The 22,407-nt window shown below is 41.9% G+C and overlaps 3 protein-coding genes across 3 annotated transcripts; all 3 read right to left on the reverse strand.

Moving 5' to 3' along the window:
- Positions 1-1,143: 1,143 nt before the first annotated feature.
- LOC309482312 (zona pellucida sperm-binding protein 4-like) lies at positions 1,144-3,768 on the reverse strand (the record flags this gene model as incomplete). The annotated part of the gene is made up of 9 exons (XM_082147659.1): positions 1,144-1,220; positions 1,299-1,371; positions 1,457-1,604; positions 1,674-1,866; positions 1,943-2,100; positions 2,172-2,269; positions 2,343-2,530; positions 2,610-2,700; positions 3,586-3,768. 9 exons carry the CDS (start codon positions 3,766-3,768, stop codon positions 1,144-1,146), a joined length of 1,209 nt encoding a protein of 402 aa, XP_082003785.1.
- Positions 3,769-10,822: 7,054 nt separating this feature from the next.
- LOC309482313 (zona pellucida sperm-binding protein 4-like) lies at positions 10,823-12,313 on the reverse strand (the record flags this gene model as incomplete). The annotated part of the gene is made up of 8 exons (XM_082147660.1): positions 10,823-10,899; positions 10,978-11,050; positions 11,136-11,283; positions 11,353-11,545; positions 11,622-11,779; positions 11,851-11,948; positions 12,022-12,209; positions 12,289-12,313. 8 exons carry the CDS (start codon positions 12,311-12,313, stop codon positions 10,823-10,825), a joined length of 960 nt encoding a protein of 319 aa, XP_082003786.1.
- Positions 12,314-12,957: 644 nt separating this feature from the next.
- On the reverse strand, positions 12,958-22,393 carry LOC309482314 (zona pellucida sperm-binding protein 4-like; the record flags this gene model as incomplete). Its single annotated transcript, XM_082147661.1, has 14 exons — positions 12,958-13,062; positions 15,152-15,299; positions 15,369-15,561; positions 15,638-15,795; positions 16,859-16,966; positions 18,818-18,876; positions 18,977-19,027; positions 19,113-19,260; positions 19,330-19,522; positions 19,599-19,756; positions 19,828-19,925; positions 19,999-20,186; positions 20,266-20,370; positions 22,372-22,393. The coding sequence occupies 14 exons, from the start codon at positions 22,391-22,393 to the stop codon at positions 12,958-12,960; spliced, it is 1,734 nt and encodes a 577-aa protein (XP_082003787.1).
- Positions 22,394-22,407: the final 14 nt, after the last annotated feature.

The raw sequence follows: 22,407 nt of genomic DNA on the forward strand, positions 1-22,407 counted from the left end.
GGTGTAAACAAGGCCTTGGACAGCTACCTAGTTGGGATACAACAGTTAAGGGATTAATGCTTAAATGAAAGCAGTCTACATTACTGGGACTAGCCTGAAATTTAAAAATAAATGAATAAACAAAATTCAGTATCAACCAATCCTTTATCCCAAGATATGATTCTATACTTGCGTGACTGTAAAAAAGCCAACGAGTGACCTCAGAGGGGTTTGGGCATCAGTATATGCAGTTATGCTAGTCCAGCCATAAAGTTGAATGTAAAGCCTCAAACAGACAGAAGCTAAAACCTTAATTTGATACGTGAAACATGAACAGGGGCCCAAGTTAACGACTAGAACTTGGCAAATAGTAAAGTTGTAGCGTGGCCACATAAAGGGGATATTTAGAAGACGGCTTATTAAACTAATTAAAGAGTTATACATGTCAGATGTTCTTATATTAAAGAATCCCTGGGTTTTTGTTGCCCCTGTCGAGTGTTGGTCTTACTGTTTTTTTCTGAGCGAGAGTCTTGATCGTTACACCTGGGAATTCCCGTGACGTCATACTTCAGCTGATCAACTTCACTTCCGTTAAAGGGAGCCGGCTTACCGGCATTCGGGAGCAACTTTACTCTATTGCTCTTTTGGATTAGCGATCGATCGCACTACACGGCTTGGCTGTCATTGACTGACTGTTTGACTCTTTGTGGAGATATACTTGCTGGATTATTTCACCTTGGAGATCGCTGTTCCTCATCGTGTGCACGGACTTAAAACGGCTTACCGGTAAGGCCGATTCAACGCACACACATACACAACATTGGACTGGAACACACATACATTTTTGTATATATATTGATTTTCGGTGCTTTCTATTTAATACACTTTGGGTTGTCATTTGATCTTGCTTGTTTACATTGTGAGCAATTCTATCCAACGCTTTCATAGAGGGTCTAGAAGGTATATTTTGTGGTGTATCCTGCCTTGTATAGGCAGAAACTTGGCTTGTTTAGTTCAAGTCAAGAATCTCAATGCACAAAAGAAAAAGGTTTAGTAGTGCAGAAGTCAAACTGAGAACAGTCATGAAACATCCAACTCCAGACAGAAATGAATACCAAAGAGAAACAATGTTGAGTTTCATGAAGTTTATTAAAACACTAAAATTCACTTGACCAGGTTAACTTGTCCACTAGACACCACAGTTTGCCCACTAGAGATGGTCTTGACGGGCGTGTCTCTTCCTGTAAAAAGTGGTAGAAGCATGAGGGGCATTTAAATAAATTCTCAGTTCCTGAAGTCAACTTACAGCAAGCACTCACTTTTCCTAGTGCAACTTTGCTCACAGGAGCCAGAGGAGGGATGGCACACCGCTGTACTACAGTGGATGAAGATCTAACAGAGGGGGAAAGGGTTAAGCCATAGAATTCACTGTAAAAAGCACTAATATTAAGGGTTGAGGTAAGGCTGCAGAGCATACGGTTTCCTGCAGAGGAGCCAGTGATGCTGGATCTACAAATGTGAACATCTTCACAACAAAGCGCTTGTAGTGGGTCGGGAACTGAAGACCAGATGATCCAGCCACTGGAACCAATGTGGTCTGGTAACGATCATCCTGGTAAGGGCATCTGAAAGGCAAAGAGGCAGTCAGAAATGCCTTACAGCACACTAGATGGATAAAGACTGGCCTTACTCACCCATCAACCAGAAGATCCCATTGGGGTAGACTGAGTGGACTGGGGGTTGATGTCGCCCAGCAACGTCCCAGCATCAGGACAATGTTGGGGTCGGTCCTCTCCAAAATGTGCACCTCAACATACACAGGCTCCCGCAGGACTTTTGTAACTGGATAATCAGCATCACTGTAGTAGGATGTGTACGCCTCGTCCCCTGAGGAAGAATGCAGTGTTTAACTAGAAACTGGAGTTTTAGAAAGGCTTTAGGCATACTTGGGACAAACGCTTACCTTCTGCACAGCCTTTGGTGACACATTGACCATTTGCCAGTCTAAGCTCCACCCTGAGGGGTCCAGGAGCAGCTACTGGTGGAGGTGGAGGAACGGTGTTGACCTCCACAACCAGAGCTTCCACAGAGGTACCAGAGTACCTACACTGGAAGAGAAGCCTGGACAACAAACAGTGAGCTTGTAGCATGTGTCAATGATTCACATTTATGATAAAGCATACATCACTTACTCAAAATGGCTGTCCCTTGTAATGGAACCAAGTGGTCCGATACCCACTTCATATGAGGAGGTCATTCTGTTTTCATACACCACATATCCACCGTCCTCCTGCAAATAGTAACATTGTTGGCATCCAATCCATTCTAAGCCATGCAGAACAAAACCACAAGCAGCTACTCGCCATCATGCTTGTGCCACATGCAGTGACAGGGAACTGGTATATAGCAAAGAAAGGTGTGGATCCCACAGGACTGCAAGCTGGATCACTTCCACCCAGGAGACGGACTGAATCCAGGCTCAATCGAGGCAGCGTTACATCTCTAGCCACCACTACCACAAACTGACCATCTCTTATACACTGGACAGTCACTGGAACGAGTTACAAGAGCAGGTTATTGCTGAGGATCAGTTTAACATGAATGCCTCTACATTGACTCTACACTCTTACCTGCCTTCCCATAGTAACACTGCATTCCATTAAAGCAGCAGTTGATAGCAGCACACTCAGCACCACTGATACCAGGTGGTCCACATTGAATCTGCTCATAATCAGCTACAGTACATTTGTCAAGGGGCTCTGCCTGTGCCACTGGCTGCTTAGGCTGAAAGTGCTGAGGAAACTGTTGACTAGCTTGCTGTTGAACTGACTGAGGAAACTGTTGACTAGCTTGCTGTTGAACTGAATGAGGAAACTGTTGACTAGCTTGCTGTTGAACTAACTGAGGAAACTGTTGACCTGACTGAGGAAACTGTTGACTAGCTTGCTGTTGAACAGACTGAGGAAACTGTTGACTAGCTTGCTGTTGAACTGACTGAGGAAACTGTTGACCTGACTGAGGAAACTGTTGACTAGCTTGCTGTTGAACTGACTGAGGAAACTGTTGACCTGACTGAGGAAACTGTTGACTAGCTTGCTGTTGAACTGACTGAGGAAACTGTTGACCTGACTGAGGAAACTGTTGACTAGCTTGCTGTTGAACTGGCTTTTGAACCTGCTGAGGAAACCATTGACTAGCTTGCTGTTGAACCTGCTGAGGAAACTGTTGACTAGCTTGCTGTTGAAATGGCTTTTGAACCTGCTGAAGAAACTGTTGACTAGCTTGCTGTTGAACCTGCTGAGGAAACTGTTGACTAGCTTGCTGTTGAACTGGCTTTTGAACCTGCTGAGGAAACCATTGACTAGCTTGCTGTTGAACCTGCTGAGGAAACTGTTGACTAGCTTGCTGTTGAAATGGCTTTTGAACCTGCTGAAGAAACTGTTGACTAGCTTGCTGTTGAACCTGCTGAGGAAACTGTTGACTAGCTTGCTGTTGAACTGGCTTTTGAACCTGCTGAAGAAACTGTTGACTAGCTTGCTGTTGAACTGGCTTTTGAACCTGCTGAGGAAACCGTTGACTAGCTTGCTGTTTAAATGGCTTTTGAACCTGCTGAGGAAACCGTTGACTAGCTTTCTGTTGAGCTGGCTTTTGGAACCGCTGGTTAGTTTGCTGGAACATCAGAGCTTGAGGATTCTGGGGCAGATCACTCCACTTCGGAACAGCATGGCTGAAAGCACAGAACCAAACACAAAGTGCCAGAGACTGAACAGCACACCAACTTCCTGCCATTGTTCAACAGCTAGTCACACTGCTGAGGTGCTGCCCTTTGGTGCTTTTACAGACTTTGGCTAATTAATGATAATCCCACCCTCTTCATTAAGTCATGATTCTCCAGACTTGCACGAGGGGAGGAGGCACAGGAAACAGCGTGGAGTGATTTTTGTTTGATGGATGGCGGCAAACGCAGCGAAATCGATTATGTCAAAATATAAGAAAAATTATAATGGAAATGGACCAGAGACACTAGTTAGTGTTGATGATACGGATGTGGAAGATGATCAAATGGAGTTAGGAAAGACAGGAGAAGAGAGGAATATGGATATAAGGGAAGATGTAGGTACAAAGAAAAGAAAGAAAAAACATCAGATAGAGGTAAGAAGTTCAGGTGAAAGTGGAAATGAACAGGAGGTGAGGAATGTAAATTTGGATGAGTTGAAGGTAATATTGAAATTTAAAGAGGATGGTGGAATACAAAAGGTAAGTCCAATTGCATTAACAAAAGAGTTGAGGAAGGTAGTAGGAGAAATTAAGGTTGCAAAAGTGTTAAGCAATGGAGATTTGATGGTGGTTTGTAATAGTGAAGAGCAAAAAAAGAAAATGTTGAAAGTTAAAGTAATGTGTAAGCAGGAAGTGGTGAGTAGTAAGATTGTAGGACAGAGACAGTGGGTAAGTGGAGTAATATCTGGAGTGCCATTAGGAGTATCTATGGAAGAACTTAAAAGTAACATCAGCGGAGGGGAAATAGTTGGTGCTAGGCGATTGTTTATGAACAGAGAAGGGAATAGAGTGGAGAGCCTTTCGGTGGAGCTTAGGTTTGATGGAGTAATTTTGCCGGATAAGGTCAAGCTTGGATTTATCAGTTACTCAGTAAGGCCTTTTGTGCCTCCTCCATTAAGATGTTATAATTGTCAAAAATACGGGCATGTGGCTATGGTGTGTAAGGCTAAGAAACGATGTGCAAGATGTGGGGGGGAGCATGATTATGGCAAATGTGAAGGAGCAGGACCAAAATGCTGTAACTGTGGAGGGGATCATAGTGTTGCGTATGGAGGATGTGAGGTGAGAAAGAGAGTAATTGAGGTACAGAATGAGAGAGCTAAGAGGAATATAACATATGCAGAAGCTGTTAAAGTGGTTGATACAAGGAGTAAAGAGAAAGAAAGAGAGAGGGATGTGCAAAAAGAGAGGAGAAGTGAGGAAACATCAGAGGTGGAAGATAGGATTACAGAAGAGACAATGATTGTAAGTAAAGTTAATTTCTTGCTGTTCATAGCTGAAGTAATTAATTGTACTGCACAAACTGAAAAGAAGACAGCTAAGATTCAAATTATAGTCAAGGCAGCAGAGAGATTCTTGGGAGTAAAGGACATAACATGGGTAATGGTTAGGGATGGGCTGATTAATGAGACACAGTCAAGTCAGGAAGCATGGTTTGGATAGGAGGATGATTTTAATTTTACAATGGAATGCTAGAAGTCTTGTGGCTAATGGATTGGAGTTTAAAAGTGTTATTAATGAGATGGAAGTTAAACCGGATTTGATATGTATACAAGAGTCATGGCTTAAACCTAGATTTGATTTTGTTATTAAAGGATATGTGAGTGAGAGGAGAGATCGAGAGGAGGGTAATGGTGGAGGGTGTATTACTCTGATTAAGGAAGGCATGCAATATAGATCATTAGGTAAAGGTGTAGCACAAGAGTATGTTGTAGTGGAGGTATGGGTGAATGGACAAAAGTATGTAATAATAAATTTTTATAATCCTTGTAAGAAATTAGTGTTGAGTGAGTTAGAACAAATAGAGGGTCTTAATGAAGAGAGGGTGATTTGGTGTGGGGATTTTAATGCACAGAGTATGTTATGGGGAGGTTTAGTGACAGATTGTAATGGAATGGTGATGGAAGATTTGATAGATCGGAGGAATTTGGTATGTCTGAATGATGGGGGTAGTACTAGAGTAGATGTGGCTACAGGTAAAGAGTCTGTGCTAGATCTAACAGTGGTGTCTGATTCAATTGCAGGGAGTGCTGAGTGGGAAATATTGCGACAAGATACTATTGGAAGTGATCATTATCCAATAATGATATATGTTAGTGTAAATGTGAGAGTAAGTAAGGTGAGTCAAGGAAATATTGGTAGATGGAGGTTTGATAAAGCGAATTGGGAAGAATTCATGAGTCTGAGTGAAGAGGGATTAAAGAATATTATAATAGAATCAGATAGATCTGTAGAAATGATAAGTGATGATATTGTTTATGCCATTCAAGGAGCAGCTAATAAATATATACCAAAAGGGAAAGGAGGTAGGAAGAATAAGATAGTTCCGTGGTGGAATGAAGAGTGTGCAAGTGCAATAAGAAGGAAAAGGAAAGCATTTAGGATAGTTAAGAAAACTCATAATTTTCAAGATTTAATAGAGTATAAAAGAGCACAAGCTGAGGTAAGGAAGATTGTAAGGAAAACTAAGAAAGAGTATTGGATGGCTTATTGTGATGAAATAGGGAAGAATACACCAGTAGAGGAGGTATGGGGCATGATTAAGAAAATGAAAGGGATTCAAAAGAGTAATGGATATCCAGTTTTAAGTATGGAGGGAGAAATAGCTGTGGAGGATGAAGATAAAGTGGAAATGTTTTTAAAGGCATTTATTAAAGTAAATAGCTCAGAGAATTTGACTGAACAGAGTAAGAAAATGAGAGAGTGTGTGATGAAGGAATATTCTGAAATAAAGAAGAAAAAAGAGTCTGAAGATAATTTGTTAGATGTATCATTTTCTATGAGTGAATTAAAGAATGCAGTAAGAAGAATGAAACAATCTACTACAGGAGTGGATGGAATTAGTTATTGTATGATGAAGCATTTTAGTGAAATTTCTATGGAAGTGATTTTAACATTTTATAATAGAATATGGATGGAAGGTATAATTCCCCAAAGTTGGAAGGAAGCATTAATTATACCTATTAAAAAGCCTGGGAAAGATCCAAGTAATCCTATAAATTATCGTCCAATAGCTTTAACTTCTCATTTATGTAAGGTAATGGAGAGAATGGTAACTGATAGATTGACTTATCATTTGGAAAAAATGAATTGGTTTTCTTCTTATCAAAGTGGGTTTAGGTGTGGAAGAGGGACTATGGATCCAATAGTATTTTTAGAAGATGAAATAAGAAAGGCATTTATAAATAAGGAAAGTGTTATTGCTGTTTTCTTTGATATAGAAAAGGCATATGATATGTTGTGGAAAGAGGGGTTACTAATAAAGTTACAGAAGATGAGTATAAAAGGAAGAATGTATAATTGGATTAAAGAGTTTTTAATTGGAAGAAGTATTAGAGTAAAGGTGGGTGGAGCTATATCTTCAAGTGGACTAGTTGATAATGGTACACCTCAGGGCAGTGTAATAAGTCCACTTTTATTTATTATTATGATTAATGATGTTTTTTTAAGGATTGATAGAAGTATGGGGAAATCATTGTTTGCTGATGATGGGGCTATCTGGTTTAGAGGAAAGAATATAGAGTATAACATAAAGAAAATGCAATGTGCGCTAAATGAAGTAGAAAAGTGGTCAGGGGAAAATGGTTTTAAGTTTTCAGTGGAAAAGACAAAAATAATAGTTTTTACTAAAATGAGGAGGAATATGGATGTTAAGTTAAAATTATACAAAAAAGAATTAGAGCGTGTAAGTACAGTAAGATTTCTAGGAGTTTGGTTTGATACTAGATTAACTTGGAAAGAGCATATTGAGAAAATGGTGGGAAGATGTAAGCGAGTTGTGAATGTAATGAGATGTATTTCAGGTCAGGAATGGGGAGCAGATAGATTGGCTTTAAAAACTATATATATATCTATGATAAGATCTATAATGGATTATGGTTGTATTGTATATGGTTCTGCAAATAAATCTCATTTAGTTAAAATAGAAAGAATTCAATCTCAAGCATTAAGAATTTGCTGCGGAGCATATCCAACTTCTCCAGTTTCGGCTCTTCAGGTAGAGATGGGTGAAATGCCATTGCAGATAAGAAGACAGCAATTAATGGCATCTTATTGGGCAAATTTGAGAGGACAGAGAGAGGATCATCCAACAAGGAAGGTAATGAGTCCTAGCTGGGAACATGAGAAGAAAGAGGGTAATAGTTTTGGATGGAGTGTGGGGAAATTAGTTAGAGATATGAGATTGGAGGAGGTTGGATATGCTCCAATAATTCCATTATCTCCAGTACCATTATGGGTTATGCCCCAACCAGAAGTAGATTTAAGTTTATTAGAAAAAAGACAAAAGGAAGGTTCATATGAAACAGAAGTATATAATGTAAGGGAGTATATTGGGTCAAGATATGGGGAATATATGCACATTTTTACAGATGCATCAAAAGATCCAAAAACTGATCATGTGGGTTCTGCATTCATTATTCCAAAGGTTAAAGTGTATAAGAATAAAAGGATATCAGATTGTTTATCGGTGTATACTGGAGAGATGTTTGCAATAATTATGGCAATAAGGTGGATTAGGGAAGTTAAAATATCCAAGGCAGTAGTATGTTCAGATTGTAGTTCAGCTCTAATAAGTTTGAAGGAGATGAAGTCAGAAACAAGACAGGATATGGTAATAGAGATAATTCAAGAATTATATTCAATCAAACAAGCTAGTTTAGAAGTACAGTTTTTGTGGGTTCCAGCACATATTGGGCTGAGAGGTAATGAGGAGGCTGATGCATTAGCAAAAAAGGCAATAGAACGAGATATAGTAGATATACCGATTTTATTTAGTAGATCAGAAATTAAGTCAATTATTAAAAAAAATATTCTGAAAATATGGCAGCAATATTGGGATAATGAAATAAAAGGTAGACATATGCATCAAATAGAGCCAATAGTGGGTAAAGGAAGAGTATCAGGTAGGTGTAGGTATGAGGAGAATATGATTACAAGATTAAGATTGGGACATACAAGATTGAATAGTACATTGCATTTAATAGGTAAGAGTCCAACAGGTTTATGTGAGGCATGTGAAGTTAGTGAAACAGTTGAGCATGTAGTAATGCACTGTAGGAGATATAATGTTGAAAGGAAAGAGTTGAAGGAGGAATTAAATAATATAGGAGTTAAGTTCACTATTCAAAATGTATTAAAGTCAGATAGGAGTATAATAAATCTAATGGTAGAATATTTGGGAAATACTGGGTTAAATAAGCGCATTTAAATTAGGGGTTTTATTTATTTTATTTTTTTTTTCTTCTTCTACCTGTCATGGGGGCTGAGAGTAGACGGAGGAGCTGAACACGCAGCGCCGGATGAAACTCTATGAAGCCTCTGTGCGGGTAAATAGAGGTTATAGTTGTGTCAATGGTCCATTTCCTAGATAGGTGGCGGTAATGCACATATCTGTCTGCGATCCGCCGTAAAAAAGCAAGAAGAAGAAGAAGACTTGCACGAGTGGGAGTTTATGCAACTAGGTGATTCTATTGTTTCTTAAGTCAATTTTTCCCTTTTGAACATACATAAAACCACATTGAGCTGAATTCAGAATAGTATGCTAGTACTATTTCTGCCATTCTGAATTCAGCCTTTTTTATATTAGATGTGTTAGCTATTCTGGATTGTTTTTTTCTTCTTTGAAACACATCATAGTTTTCCCATGGCAACAGGCCTGTATATTTGAAGAAAGTTTAAATCACACCTGCTAGCGCACTTCTTAAAATGTTCACGTACTAGGTCAGTAGGCGGTAGAGTACACCGTTTTGCGGCTGTTCGAACACATTCAGCCACATGAGCATCTACTCTATGAAAGCAATCTGGTCGAATGTGTTGGACTACCTCTGGAAGTGGCCAAAAATAGACAAGCTCAAAAAAATAAAAAGCCCCTTTTTTACACCAGTCCACTTGTGATCCGATTTACAAAAATGCTTCTTAGTACCAGGTGTAAACAAGGCCTTGGACAGCTACCTAGTTGGGATACAACAGTTAAGGGATTAATGCTTAAATGAAAGCAGTCTACATTACTGGGACTAGCCTGAAATTTAAAAATAAATGAATAAACAAAATTCAGTATCAACCAATCCTTTATCCCAAGATATGATTCTATACTTGCGTGACTGTAAAAAAGCCAACGAGTGACCTCAGAGGGGTTTGGGCATCAGTATATGCAGTTATGCTAGTCCAGCCATAAAGTTGAATGTAAAGCCTCAAACAGACAGAAGCTAAAACCTTAATTTGATACGTGAAACATGAACAGGGGCCCAAGTTAACGACTAGAACTTGGCAAATAGTAAAGTTGTAGCGTGGCCACATAAAGGGGATATTTAGAAGACGGCTTATTAAACTAATTAAAGAGTTATACATGTCAGATGTTCTTATATTAAAGAATCCCTGGGTTTTTGTTGCCCCTGTCGAGTGTTGGTCTTACTGTTTTTTTCTGAGCGAGAGTCTTGATCGTTACACCTGGGAATTCCCGTGACGTCATACTTCAGCTGATCAACTTCACTTCCGTTAAAGGGAGCCGGCTTACCGGCATTCGGGAGCAACTTTACTCTATTGCTCTTTTGGATTAGCGATCGATCGCACTACACGGCTTGGCTGTCATTGACTGACTGTTTGACTCTTTGTGGAGATATACTTGCTGGATTATTTCACCTTGGAGATCGCTGTTCCTCATCGTGTGCACGGACTTAAAACGGCTTACCGGTAAGGCCGATTCAACGCACACACATACACAACATTGGACTGGAACACACACACATTTTTGTATATATTGATTTTCGGTGCTTTCTATTTAATACACTTTGGGTTGTCATTTGATCTTGCTTGTTTACATTGTGAGCAATTCTATCCAACGCTTTCATAGAGGGTCTAGAAGGTATATTTTGTGGTGTATCCTGCCTTGTATAGGCAGAAACTTGGCTTGTTTAGTTCAAGTCAAGAATCTCAATGCACAAAAGAAAAAGGTTTAGTAGTGCAGAAGTCAAACTGAGAACAGTCATGAAACATCCAACTCCAGACAGAAATGAATACCAAAGAGAAACAATGTTGAGTTTCATGAAGTTTATTAAAACACTAAAATTCACTTGACCAGGTTAACTTGTCCACTAGACACCACAGTTTGCCCACTAGAGATGGTCTTGACGGGCGTGTCTCTTCCTGTAAAAAGTGGTAGAAGCATGAGGGGCATTTAAATAAATTCTCAGTTCCTGAAGTCAACTTACAGCAAGCACTCACTTTTCCTAGTGCAACTTTGCTCACAGGAGCCAGAGGAGGGATGGCACACCGCTGTACTACAGTGGATGAAGATCTAACAGAGGGGGAAAGGGTTAAGCCATAGAATTCACTGTAAAAAGCACTAATATTAAGGGTTGAGGTAAGGCTGCAGAGCATACGGTTTCCTGCAGAGGAGCCAGTGATGCTGGATCTACAAATGTGAACATCTTCACAACAAAGCGCTTGTAGTGGGTCGGGAACTGAAGACCAGATGATCCAGCCACTGGAACCAATGTGGTCTGGTAACGATCATCCTGGTAAGGGCATCTGAAAGGCAAAGAGGCAGTCAGAAATGCCTTACAGCACACTAGATGGATAAAGACTGGCCTTACTCACCCATCAACCAGAAGATCCCATTGGGGTAGACTGAGTGGACTGGGGGTTGATGTCGCCCAGCAACGTCCCAGCATCAGGACAATGTTGGGGTCGGTCCTCTCCAAAATGTGCACCTCAACATACACAGGCTCCCGCAGGACTTTTGTAACTGGATAATCAGCATCACTGTAGTAGGATGTGTACGCCTCGTCCCCTGAGGAAGAATGCAGTGTTTAACTAGAAACTGGAGTTTTAGAAAGGCTTTAGGCATACTTGGGACAAACGCTTACCTTCTGCACAGCCTTTGGTGACACATTGACCATTTGCCAGTCTAAGCTCCACCCTGAGGGGTCCAGGAGCAGCTACTGGTGGAGGTGGAGGAACGGTGTTGACCTCCACAACCAGAGCTTCCACAGAGGTACCAGAGTACCTACACTGGAAGAGAAGCCTGGACAACAAACAGTGAGCTTGTAGCATGTGTCAATGATTCACATTTATGATAAAGCATACATCACTTACTCAAAATGGCTGTCCCTTGTAATGGAACCAAGTGGTCCGATACCCACTTCATATGAGGAGGTCATTCTGTTTTCATACACCACATATCCACCGTCCTCCTGCAAATAGTAACATTGTTGGCATCCAATCCATTCTAAGCCATGCAGAACAAAACCACAAGCAGCTACTCGCCATCATGCTTGTGCCACATGCAGTGACAGGGAACTGGTATATAGCAAAGAAAGGTGTGGATCCCACAGGACTGCAAGCTGGATCACTTCCACCCAGGAGACGGACTGAATCCAGGCTCAATCGAGGCAGCGTTACATCTCTAGCCACCACTACCACAAACTGACCATCTCTTATACACTGGACAGTCACTGGAACGAGTTACAAGAGCAGGTTATTGCTGAGGATCAGTTTAACATGAATGCCTCTACATTGACTCTACACTCTTACCTGCCTTCCCATAGTAACACTGCATTCCATTAAAGCAGCAGTTGATAGCAGCACACTCAGCACCACTGATACCAGGTGGTCCACATTGAATCTGCTCATAATCAGCTACAGTACATTTGTCAAGGGGCTCTGCCTGTGCCACTGGCTGCTTAGGCTGAAAGTGCTGAGGAAACTGTTGACTAGCTTGCTGTTGAACTGACTGAGGAAACTGTTGACTAGCTTGCTGTTGAACTGAATGAGGAAACTGTTGACTAGCTTGCTGTTGAACTAACTGAGGAAACTGTTGACCTGACTGAGGAAACTGTTGACTAGCTTGCTGTTGAACAGACTGAGGAAACTGTTGACTAGCTTGCTGTTGAACTGACTGAGGAAACTGTTGACCTGACTGAGGAAACTGTTGACTAGCTTGCTGTTGAACTGGCTTTTGAACCTGCTGAGGAAACCATTGACTAGCTTGCTGTTGAACCTGCTGAGGAAACTGTTGACTAGCTTGCTGTTGAAATGGCTTTTGAACCTGCTGAAGAAACTGTTGACTAGCTTGCTGTTGAACCTGCTGAGGAAACCGTTGACTAGCTTGCTGTTTAAATGGCTTTTGAACCTGCTGAGGAAACCGTTGACTAGCTTTCTGTTGAGCTGGCTTTTGGAACCGCTGGTTAGTTTGCTGGAACATCAGAGCTTGAGGATTCTGGGGCAGATCACTCCACTTCGGAACAGCATGGCTGAAAGCACAGAACCAAACACAAAGTGCCAGAGACTGAACAGCACACCAACTTCCTGCCATTGTTCAACAGCTAGTCACACTGCTGAGGTGCTGCCCTTTGGTGCTTTTACAGACTTTGGCTAATTAATGATAATCCCACCCTCTTCATTAAGTCATGATTCTCCAGACTTGCACGAGTGGGAGTTTATGCAACTAGGTGATTCTATTGTTTCTTAAGTCAATTTTTCCCTTTTGAACATACATAAAACCACATTGAGCTGAATTCAGAATAGTATGCTAGTACTATTTCTGCCATTCTGAATTCAGCCTTTTTTATATTAGATGTGTTAGCTATTCTGGATTGTTTTTTTCTTCTTTGAAACACATCATAGTTTTCCCATGGCAACAGGCCTGTATATTTGAAGAAAGTTTAAATCACACCTGCTAGCGCACTTCTTAAAATGTTCACGTACTAGGTCAGTAGGCGGTAGAGTACACCGTTTTGCGGCTGTTCGAACACATTCAGCCACATGAGCATCTACTCTATGAAAGCAATCTGGTCGAATGTGTTGGACTACCTCTGGAAGTGGCCAAAAATAGACAAGCTCAAAAAAATAAAAAGCCCCTTTTTTACACCAGTCCACTTGTGATCCGATTTACAAAAATGCTTCTTAGTACCAGGTGTAAACAAGGCCTTGGACAGCTACCTTTTTGGGATACAACAGTTAAGGGATTAATGCTTAAATGAAAGCAGTCTACATTACTGGGACTAGCCTGAAATTTAAAAATAAATGAATAAACAAAATTCAGTATCAACCAATCCTTTATCCCAAGATATGATTCTATACTTGCGTGACTGTAAAAAAGCCAACGAGTGACCTCAGAGGGGTTTGGGCATCAGTATATGCAGTTATGCTAGTCCAGCCATAAAGTTGAATGTAAAGCCTCAAACAGACAGAAGCTAAAACCTTAATTTGATACGTGAAACATGAACAGGGGCCCAAGTTAACGACTAGAACTTGGCAAATAGTAAAGTTGTAGCGTGGCCACATAAAGGGGATATTTAGAAGACGGCTTATTAAACTAATTAAAGAGTTATACATGTCAGATGTTCTTATATTAAAGAATCCCTGGGTTTTTGTTGCCCCTGTCGAGTGTTGGTCTTACTGTTTTTTTCTGAGCGAGAGTCTTGATCGTTACACCTGGGAATTCCCGTGACGTCATACTTCAGCTGATCAACTTCACTTCCGTTAAAGGGAGCCGGCTTACCGGCATTCGGGAGCAACTTTACTCTATTGCTCTTTTGGATTAGCGATCGATCGCACTACACGGCTTGGCTGTCATTGACTGACTGTTTGACTCTTTGTGGAGATATACTTGCTGGATTATTTCACCTTGGAGATCGCTGTTCCTCATCGTGTGCACGGACTTAAAACGGCTTACCGGTAAGGCCGATTCAACGCACACACATACACAACATTGGACTGGAACACACACACATTTTTGTATATATTGATTTTCGGTGCTTTCTATTTAATACACTTTGGGTTGTCATTTGATCTTGCTTGTTTACATTGTGAGCAATTCTATCCAACGCTTTCATAGAGGGTCTAGAAGGTATATTTTGTGGTGTATCCTGCCTTGTATAGGCAGAACGTTACAAAGTTAGATGGCTTAGGCAGAAACTTGGCTTGTTTAGTTCAAGTCAAGAATCTCAATGCACAAAAGAAAAAGGTTTAGTAGTGCAGAAGTCAAACTGAGAACAGTCATGAAACATCCAACTCCAGACAGAAATGAATACCAAAGAGAAACAATGTTGAGTTTCATGAAGTTTATTAAAACACTAAAATTCACTTGACCAGGTTAACTTGTCCACTAGACACCACAGTTTGCCCACTAGAGATGGTCTTGACGGGCGTGTCTCTTCCTGTAAAAAGTGGTAGAAGCATGAGGGGCATTTAAATAAATTCTCAGTTCCTGAAGTCAACTTACAGCAAGCACTCACTTTTCCTAGTGCAACTTTGCTCACAGGAGCCAGAGGAGGGATGGCACACCGCTGTACTACAGTGGATGAAGATCTAACAGAGGGGGAAAGGGTTAAGCCATAGAATTCACTGTAAAAAGCACTAATATTAAGGGTTGAGGTAAGGCTGCAGAGCATACGGTTTCCTGCAGAGGAGCCAGTGATGCTGGATCTACAAATGTGAACATCTTCACAACAAAGCGCTTGTAGTGGGTCGGGAACTGAAGACCAGATGATCCAGCCACTGGAACCAATGTGGTCTGGTAACGATCATCCTGGTAAGGGCATCTGAAAGGCAAAGAGGCAGTCAGAAATGCCTTACAGCACACTAGATGGATAAAGACTGGCCTTACTCACCCATCAACCAGAAGATCCCATTGGGGTAGACTGAGTGGACTGGGGGTTGATGTCGCCCAGCAACGTCCCAGCATCAGGACAATGTTGGGGTCGGTCCTCTCCAAAATGTGCACCTCAACATACACAGGCTCCCGCAGGACTTTTGTAACTGGATAATCAGCATCACTGTAGTAGGATGTGTACGCCTCGTCCCCTGAGGAAGAATGCAGTGTTTAACTAGAAACTGGAGTTTTAGAAAGGCTTTAGGCATACTTGGGACAAACGCTTACCTTCTGCACAGCCTTTGGTGACACATTGACCATTTGCCAGTCTAAGCTCCACCCTGAGGGGTCCAGGAGCAGCTACTGGTGGAGGTGGAGGAACGGTGTTGACCTCCACAACCAGAGCTTCCACAGAGGTACCAGAGTACCTACACTGGAAGAGAAGCCTGGACAACAAACAGTGAGCTTGTAGCATGTGTCAATGATTCACATTTATGATAAAGCATACATCACTTACTCAAAATGGCTGTCCCTTGTAATGGAACCAAGTGGTCCGATACCCACTTCATATGAGGAGGTCATTCTGTTTTCATACACCACATATCCACCGTCCTCCTGCAAATAGTAACATTATTGGCATCCAGTCCATTCTAAGCCATGCAGAACAAAACCACAAGCAGCTACTCGCCATCATGCTTGTGCCACATGCAGTGACAGGGAACTGGTATATAGCAAAGAAAGGTGTGGATCCCACAGGACTGCAAGCTGGATCACTTCCACCCAGGAGACGGACTGAATCCAGGCTCAATCGAGGCAGCGTTACATCTCTAGCCACCACTACCACAAACTGACCATCTCTTATACACTGGACAGTCACTGGAACGAGTTACAAGAGCAGGTTATTGCTGAGGATCAGTTTAACATGAATGCCTCTACATTGACTCTACACTCTTACCTGCCTTCCCATAGTAACACTGCATTCCATTAAAGCAGCAGTTGATAGCAGCACACTCAGCACCACTGATACCAGGTGGTCCACATTGAATCTGCTCATAATCAGCTACAGTACATTTGTCAAGGGGCTCTGCCTGTGCCACTGGCTGCTTAGGCTGAAAGTGCTGAGGAAACTGTTGACTAGCTTGCTGTTGAACTGACTGAGGAAACTGTTGACTAGCTTGCTGTTGAACTGAATGAGGAAACTGTTGACTAGCTTGCTGTTGAACTAACTGAGGAAACTGTTGACTAGCTTGCTGTTGAACTGACTGAGGAAACTGTTGACCTGACTGAGGAAACTGTTGACTAGCTTGCTGTTGAACTGGCTTTTGAACCTGCTGAGGAAACCATTGACTAGCTTGCTGTTGAACCTGCTGAGGAAACTGTTGACTAGCTTGCTGTTGAAATGGCTTTTGAACCTGCTGAAGAAACTGTTGACTAGCTTGCTGTTGAACCTGCTGAGGAAACCGTTGACTAGCTTGCTGTTTAAATGGCTTTTGAACCTGCTGAGGAAACCGTTGACTAGCTTTCTGTTGAGCTGGCTTTTGGAACCGCTGGTTAGTTTGCTGGAACATCAGAGCTTGAGGATTCTGGGGCAGATCACTCCACTTCGGAACAGCATGGCTGAAAGCACAGAACCAAACACAAAGTGCCAGAGACTGAACAGCACACCAACTTCCTGCCATTGTTCAACAGCTAGTCACACTGCTGAGGTGCTGCCCTTTGGTGCTTTTACAGACTTTGGCTAATTAATGATAATCCCACCCTCTTCATTAAGTCATGATTCTCCAGACTTGCACGAGTGGGAGTTTATGCAACTAGGTGATTCTATTGTTTCTTAAGTCAATTTTTCCCTTTTGAACATACATAAAACCACATTGAGCTGAATTCAGAATAGTATGCTAGTACTATTTCTGCCATTCTGAATTCAGCCTTTTTTATATTAGATGTGTTAGCTATTCTGGATTGTTTTTTTCTTCTTTGAAACACATCATAGTTTTCCCATGGCAACAGGCCTGTATATTTGAAGAAAGTTTAAATCACACCTGCTAGCGCACTTCTTAAAATGTTCACGTACTAGGTCAGTAGGCGGTAGAGTACACCGTTTTGCGGCTGTTCGAACACATTCAGCCACATGAGCATCTACTCTATGAAAGCAATCTGGTCGAATGTGTTGGACTACCTCTGGAAGTGGCCAAAAATAGACAAGCTCAAAAAAATAAAAAGCCCCTTTTTTACACCAGTCCACTTGTGATCCGATTTACAAAAATGCTTCTTAGTACCAGGTGTAAACAAGGCCTTGGACAGCTACCTAGTTGGGATACAACAGTTAAGGGATTAATGCTTAAATGAAAGCAGTCTACATTACTGGGACTAGCCTGAAATTTAAAAATAAATGAATAAACAAAATTCAGTATCAACCAATCCTTTATCCCAAGATATGATTCTATACTTGCGTGACTGTAAAAAAGCCAACGAGTGACCTCAGAGGGGTTTGGGCATCAGTATATGCAGTTATGCTAGTCCAGCCATAAAGTTGAATGTAAAGCCTCAAACAGACAGAAGCTAAAACCTTAATTTGATACGTGAAACATGAACAGGGGCCCAAGTTAACGACTAGAACTTGGCAAATAGTAAAGTTGTAGCGTGGCCACATAAAGGGGATATTTAGAAGACGGCTTATTAAACTAATTAAAGAGTTATACATGTCAGATGTTCTTATATTAAAGAATCCCTGGGTTTTTGTTGCCCCTGTCGAGTGTTGGTCTTACTGTTTTTTTCTGAGCGAGAGTCTTGATCGTTACACCTGGGAATTCCCGTGACGTCATACTTCAGCTGATCAACTTCACTTCCGTTAAAGGGAGCCGGCTTACCGGCATTCGGGAGCAACTTTACTCTATTGCTCTTTTGGATTAGCGATCGATCGCACTACACGGCTTGGCTGTCATTGACTGACTGTTTGACTCTTTGTGGAGATATACTTGCTGGATTATTTCACCTTGGAGATCGCTGTTCCTCATCGTGTGCACGGACTTAAAACGGCTTACCGGTAAGGCCGATTCCACGCACACACATACACAACATTGGACTGGAACACACATACATTTTTGTATATATAGTGATTTTCGGTGCTTTCTATTTAATACACTTTGGGTTGTCATTTGATCTTGCTTGTTTACATTGTGAGCAATTCTATCCAACGCTTTCATAGAGGGTCTAGAAGGTATATTTTGTGGTGTATCCTGCCTTGTATAGGCAGAACGTTACAAAGTTAGATGGCTTAGGCAGAAACTTGGCTTGTTTAGTTCAAGTCAAGAATCTCAATGCACAAAAGAAAAAGGTTTAGTAGTGCAGAAGTCAAACTGAGAACAGTCATGAAACATCCAACTCCAGACAGAAATGAATACCAAAGAGAAACAATGTTGAGTTTCATGAAGTTTATTAAAACACTAAAATTCACTTGACCAGGTTAACTTGTCCACTAGACACCACAGTTTGCCCACTAGAGATGGTCTTGACGGGCGTGTCTCTTCCTGTAAAAAGTGGTAGAAGCATGAGGGGCATTTAAATAAATTCTCAGTTCCTGAAGTCAACTTACAGCAAGCACTCACTTTTCCTAGTGCAACTTTGCTCACAGGAGCCAGAGGAGGGATGGCACACCGCTGTACTACAGTGGATGAAGATCTAACAGAGGGGGAAAGGGTTAAGCCATAGAATTCACTGTAAAAAGCACTAATATTAAGGGTTGAGGTAAGGCTGCAGAGCATACGGTTTCCTGCAGAGGAGCCAGTGATGCTGGATCTACAAATGTGAACATCTTCACAACAAAGCGCTTGTAGTGGGTCGGGAACTGAAGACCAGATGATCCAGCCACTGGAACCAATGTGGTCTGGTAACGATCATCCTGGTAAGGGCATCTGAAAGGCAAAGAGGCAGTCAGAAATGCCTTACAGCACACTAGATGGATAAAGACTGGCCTTACTCACCCCTCAACCAGAAGATCCCATTGGGGTAGACTGAGTGGACTGGGGGTTGATGTCGCCCAGCAACGTCCCAGCATCAGGACAATGTTGGGGTCGGTCCTCTCCAAAATGTGCACCTCAACATACACAGGCTCCCGCAGGACTTTTGTAACTGGATAATCAGCATCACTGTAGTAGGATGTGTACGCCTCGTCCCCTGAGGAAGAATGCAGTGTTTAACTAGAAACTGGAGTTTTAGAAAGGCTTTAGGCATACTTGGGACAAACGCTTACCTTCTGCACAGCCTTTGGTGACACATTGACCATTTGCCAGTCTAAGCTCCACCCTGAGGGGTCCAGGAGCAGCTACTGGTGGAGGTGGAGGAACGGTGTTGACCTCCACAACCAGAGCTTCCACAGAGGTACCAGAGTACCTACACTGGAAGAGAAGCCTGGACAACAAACAGTGAGCTTGTAGCATGTGTCAATGATTCACATTTATGATAAAGCATACATCACTTACTCAAAATGGCTGTCCCTTGTAATGGAACCAAGTGGTCCGATACCCACTTCATATGAGGAGGTCATTCTGTTTTCATACACCACATATCCACCGTCCTCCTGCAAATAGTAACATTGTTGGCATCCAATCCATTCTAAGCCATGCAGAACAAAACCACAAGCAGCTACTCGCCATCATGCTTGTGCCACATGCAGTGACAGGGAACTGGTATATAGCAAAGAAAGGTGTGGATCCCACAGGACTGCAAGCTGGATCACTTCCACCCAGGAGACGGACTGAATCCAGGCTCAATCGAGGCAGCGTTACATCTCTAGCCACCACTACCACAAACTGACCATCTCTTATACACTGGACAGTCACTGGAACGAGTTACAAGAGCAGGTTATTGCTGAGGATCAGTTTAACATGAATGCCTCTACATTGACTCTACACTCTTACCTGCCTTCCCATAGTAACACTGCATTCCATTAAAGCAGCAGTTGATAGCAGCACACTCAGCACCACTGATACCAGGTGGTCCACATTGAATCTGCTCATAATCAGCTACAGTACATTTGTCAAGGGGCTCTGCCTGTGCCACTGGCTGCTTAGGCTGAAAGTGCTGAGGAAACTGTTGACTAGCTTGCTGTTGAACTGACTGAGGAAACTGTTGACTAGCTTGCTGTTGAACTGAATGAGGAAACTGTTGACTAGCTTGCTGTTGAACTAACTGAGGAAACTGTTGACCTGACTGAGGAAACTGTTGACTAGCTTGCTGTTGAACAGACTGAGGAAACTGTTGACTAGCTTGCTGTTGAACTGACTGAGGAAACTGTTGACCTGACTGAGGAAACTGTTGACTAGCTTGCTGTTGAACTGGCTTTTGAACCTGCTGAGGAAACCATTGACTAGCTTGCTGTTGAACCTGCTGAGGAAACTGTTGACTAGCTTGCTGTTGAAATGGCTTTTGAACCTGCTGAAGAAACTGTTGACTAGCTTGCTGTTGAACTGGCTTTTGAACCTGCTGAGGAAACCGTTGACTAGCTTGCTGTTTAAATGGCTTTTGAACCTGCTGAGGAAACCGTTGACTAGCTTTCTGTTGAGCTGGCTTTTGGAACCGCTGGTTAGTTTGCTGGAACATCAGAGCTTGAGGATTCTGGGGCAGATCACTCCACTTCGGAACAGCATGGCTGAAAGCACAGAACCAAACACAAAGTGCCAGAGACTGAACAGCACACCAACTTCCTGCCATTGTTCAACAGCTAGTCACACTGCTGAGGTGCTGCCCTTTGGTGCTTTTACAGACTTTGGCTAATTAATGATAATCCCACCCTCTTCATTAAGTCATGATTCTCCAGACTTGCACGAGTGGGAGTTTATGCAACTAGGTGATTCTATTGTTTCTTAAGTCAATTTTTCCCTTTTGAACATACATAAAACCACATTGAGCTGAATTCAGAATAGTATGCTAGTACTATTTCTGCCATTCTGAATTCAGCCTTTTTTATATTAGATGTGTTAGCTATTCTGGATTGTTTTTTTCTTCTTTGAAACACATCATAGTTTTCCCATGGCAACAGGCCTGTATATTTGAAGAAAGTTTAAATCACACCTGCTAGCGCACTTCTTAAAATGTTCACGTACTAGGTCAGTAGGCGGTAGAGTACACCGTTTTGCGGCTGTTCGAACACATTCAGCCACATGAGCATCTACTCTATGAAAGCAATCTGGTCGAATGTGTTGGACTACCTCTGGAAGTGGCCAAAAATAGACAAGCTCAAAAAAATAAAAAGCCCCTTTTTTACACCAGTCCACTTGTGATCCGATTTACAAAAATGCTTCTTAGTACCAGGTGTAAACAAGGCCTTGGACAGCTACCTAGTTGGGATACAACAGTTAAGGGATTAATGCTTAAATGAAAGCAGTCTACATTACTGGGACTAGCCTGAAATTTAAAAATAAATGAATAAACAAAATTCAGTATCAACCAATCCTTTATCCCAAGATATGATTCTATACTTGCGTGACTGTAAAAAAGCCAACGAGTGACCTCAGAGGGGTTTGGGCATCAGTATATGCAGTTATGCTAGTCCAGCCATAAAGTTGAATGTAAAGCCTCAAACAGACAGAAGCTAAAACCTTAATTTGATACGTGAAACATGAACAGGGGCCCAAGTTAACGACTAGAACTTGGCAAATAGTAAAGTTGTAGCGTGGCCACATAAAGGGGATATTTAGAAGACGGCTTATTAAACTAATTAAAGAGTTATACATGTCAGATGTTCTTATATTAAAGAATCCCTGGGTTTTTGTTGCCCCTGTCGAGTGTTGGTCTTACTGTTTTTTTCTGAGCGAGAGTCTTGATCGTTACACCTGGGAATTCCCGTGACGTCATACTTCAGCTGATCAACTTCACTTCCGTTAAAGGGAGCCGGCTTACCGGCATTCGGGAGCAACTTTACTCTATTGCTCTTTTGGATTAGCGATCGATCGCACTACACGGCTTGGCTGTCATTGACTGACTGTTTGACTCTTTGTGGAGATATACTTGCTGGATTATTTCACCTTGGAGATCGCTGTTCCTCATCGTGTGCACGGACT

This window comes from Leuciscus leuciscus, assembly GCF_965113295.1.
Source record: "Leuciscus leuciscus genome assembly, chromosome: 19".
Lineage (NCBI taxonomy): Eukaryota > Metazoa > Chordata > Actinopteri > Cypriniformes > Leuciscidae > Leuciscus > Leuciscus leuciscus.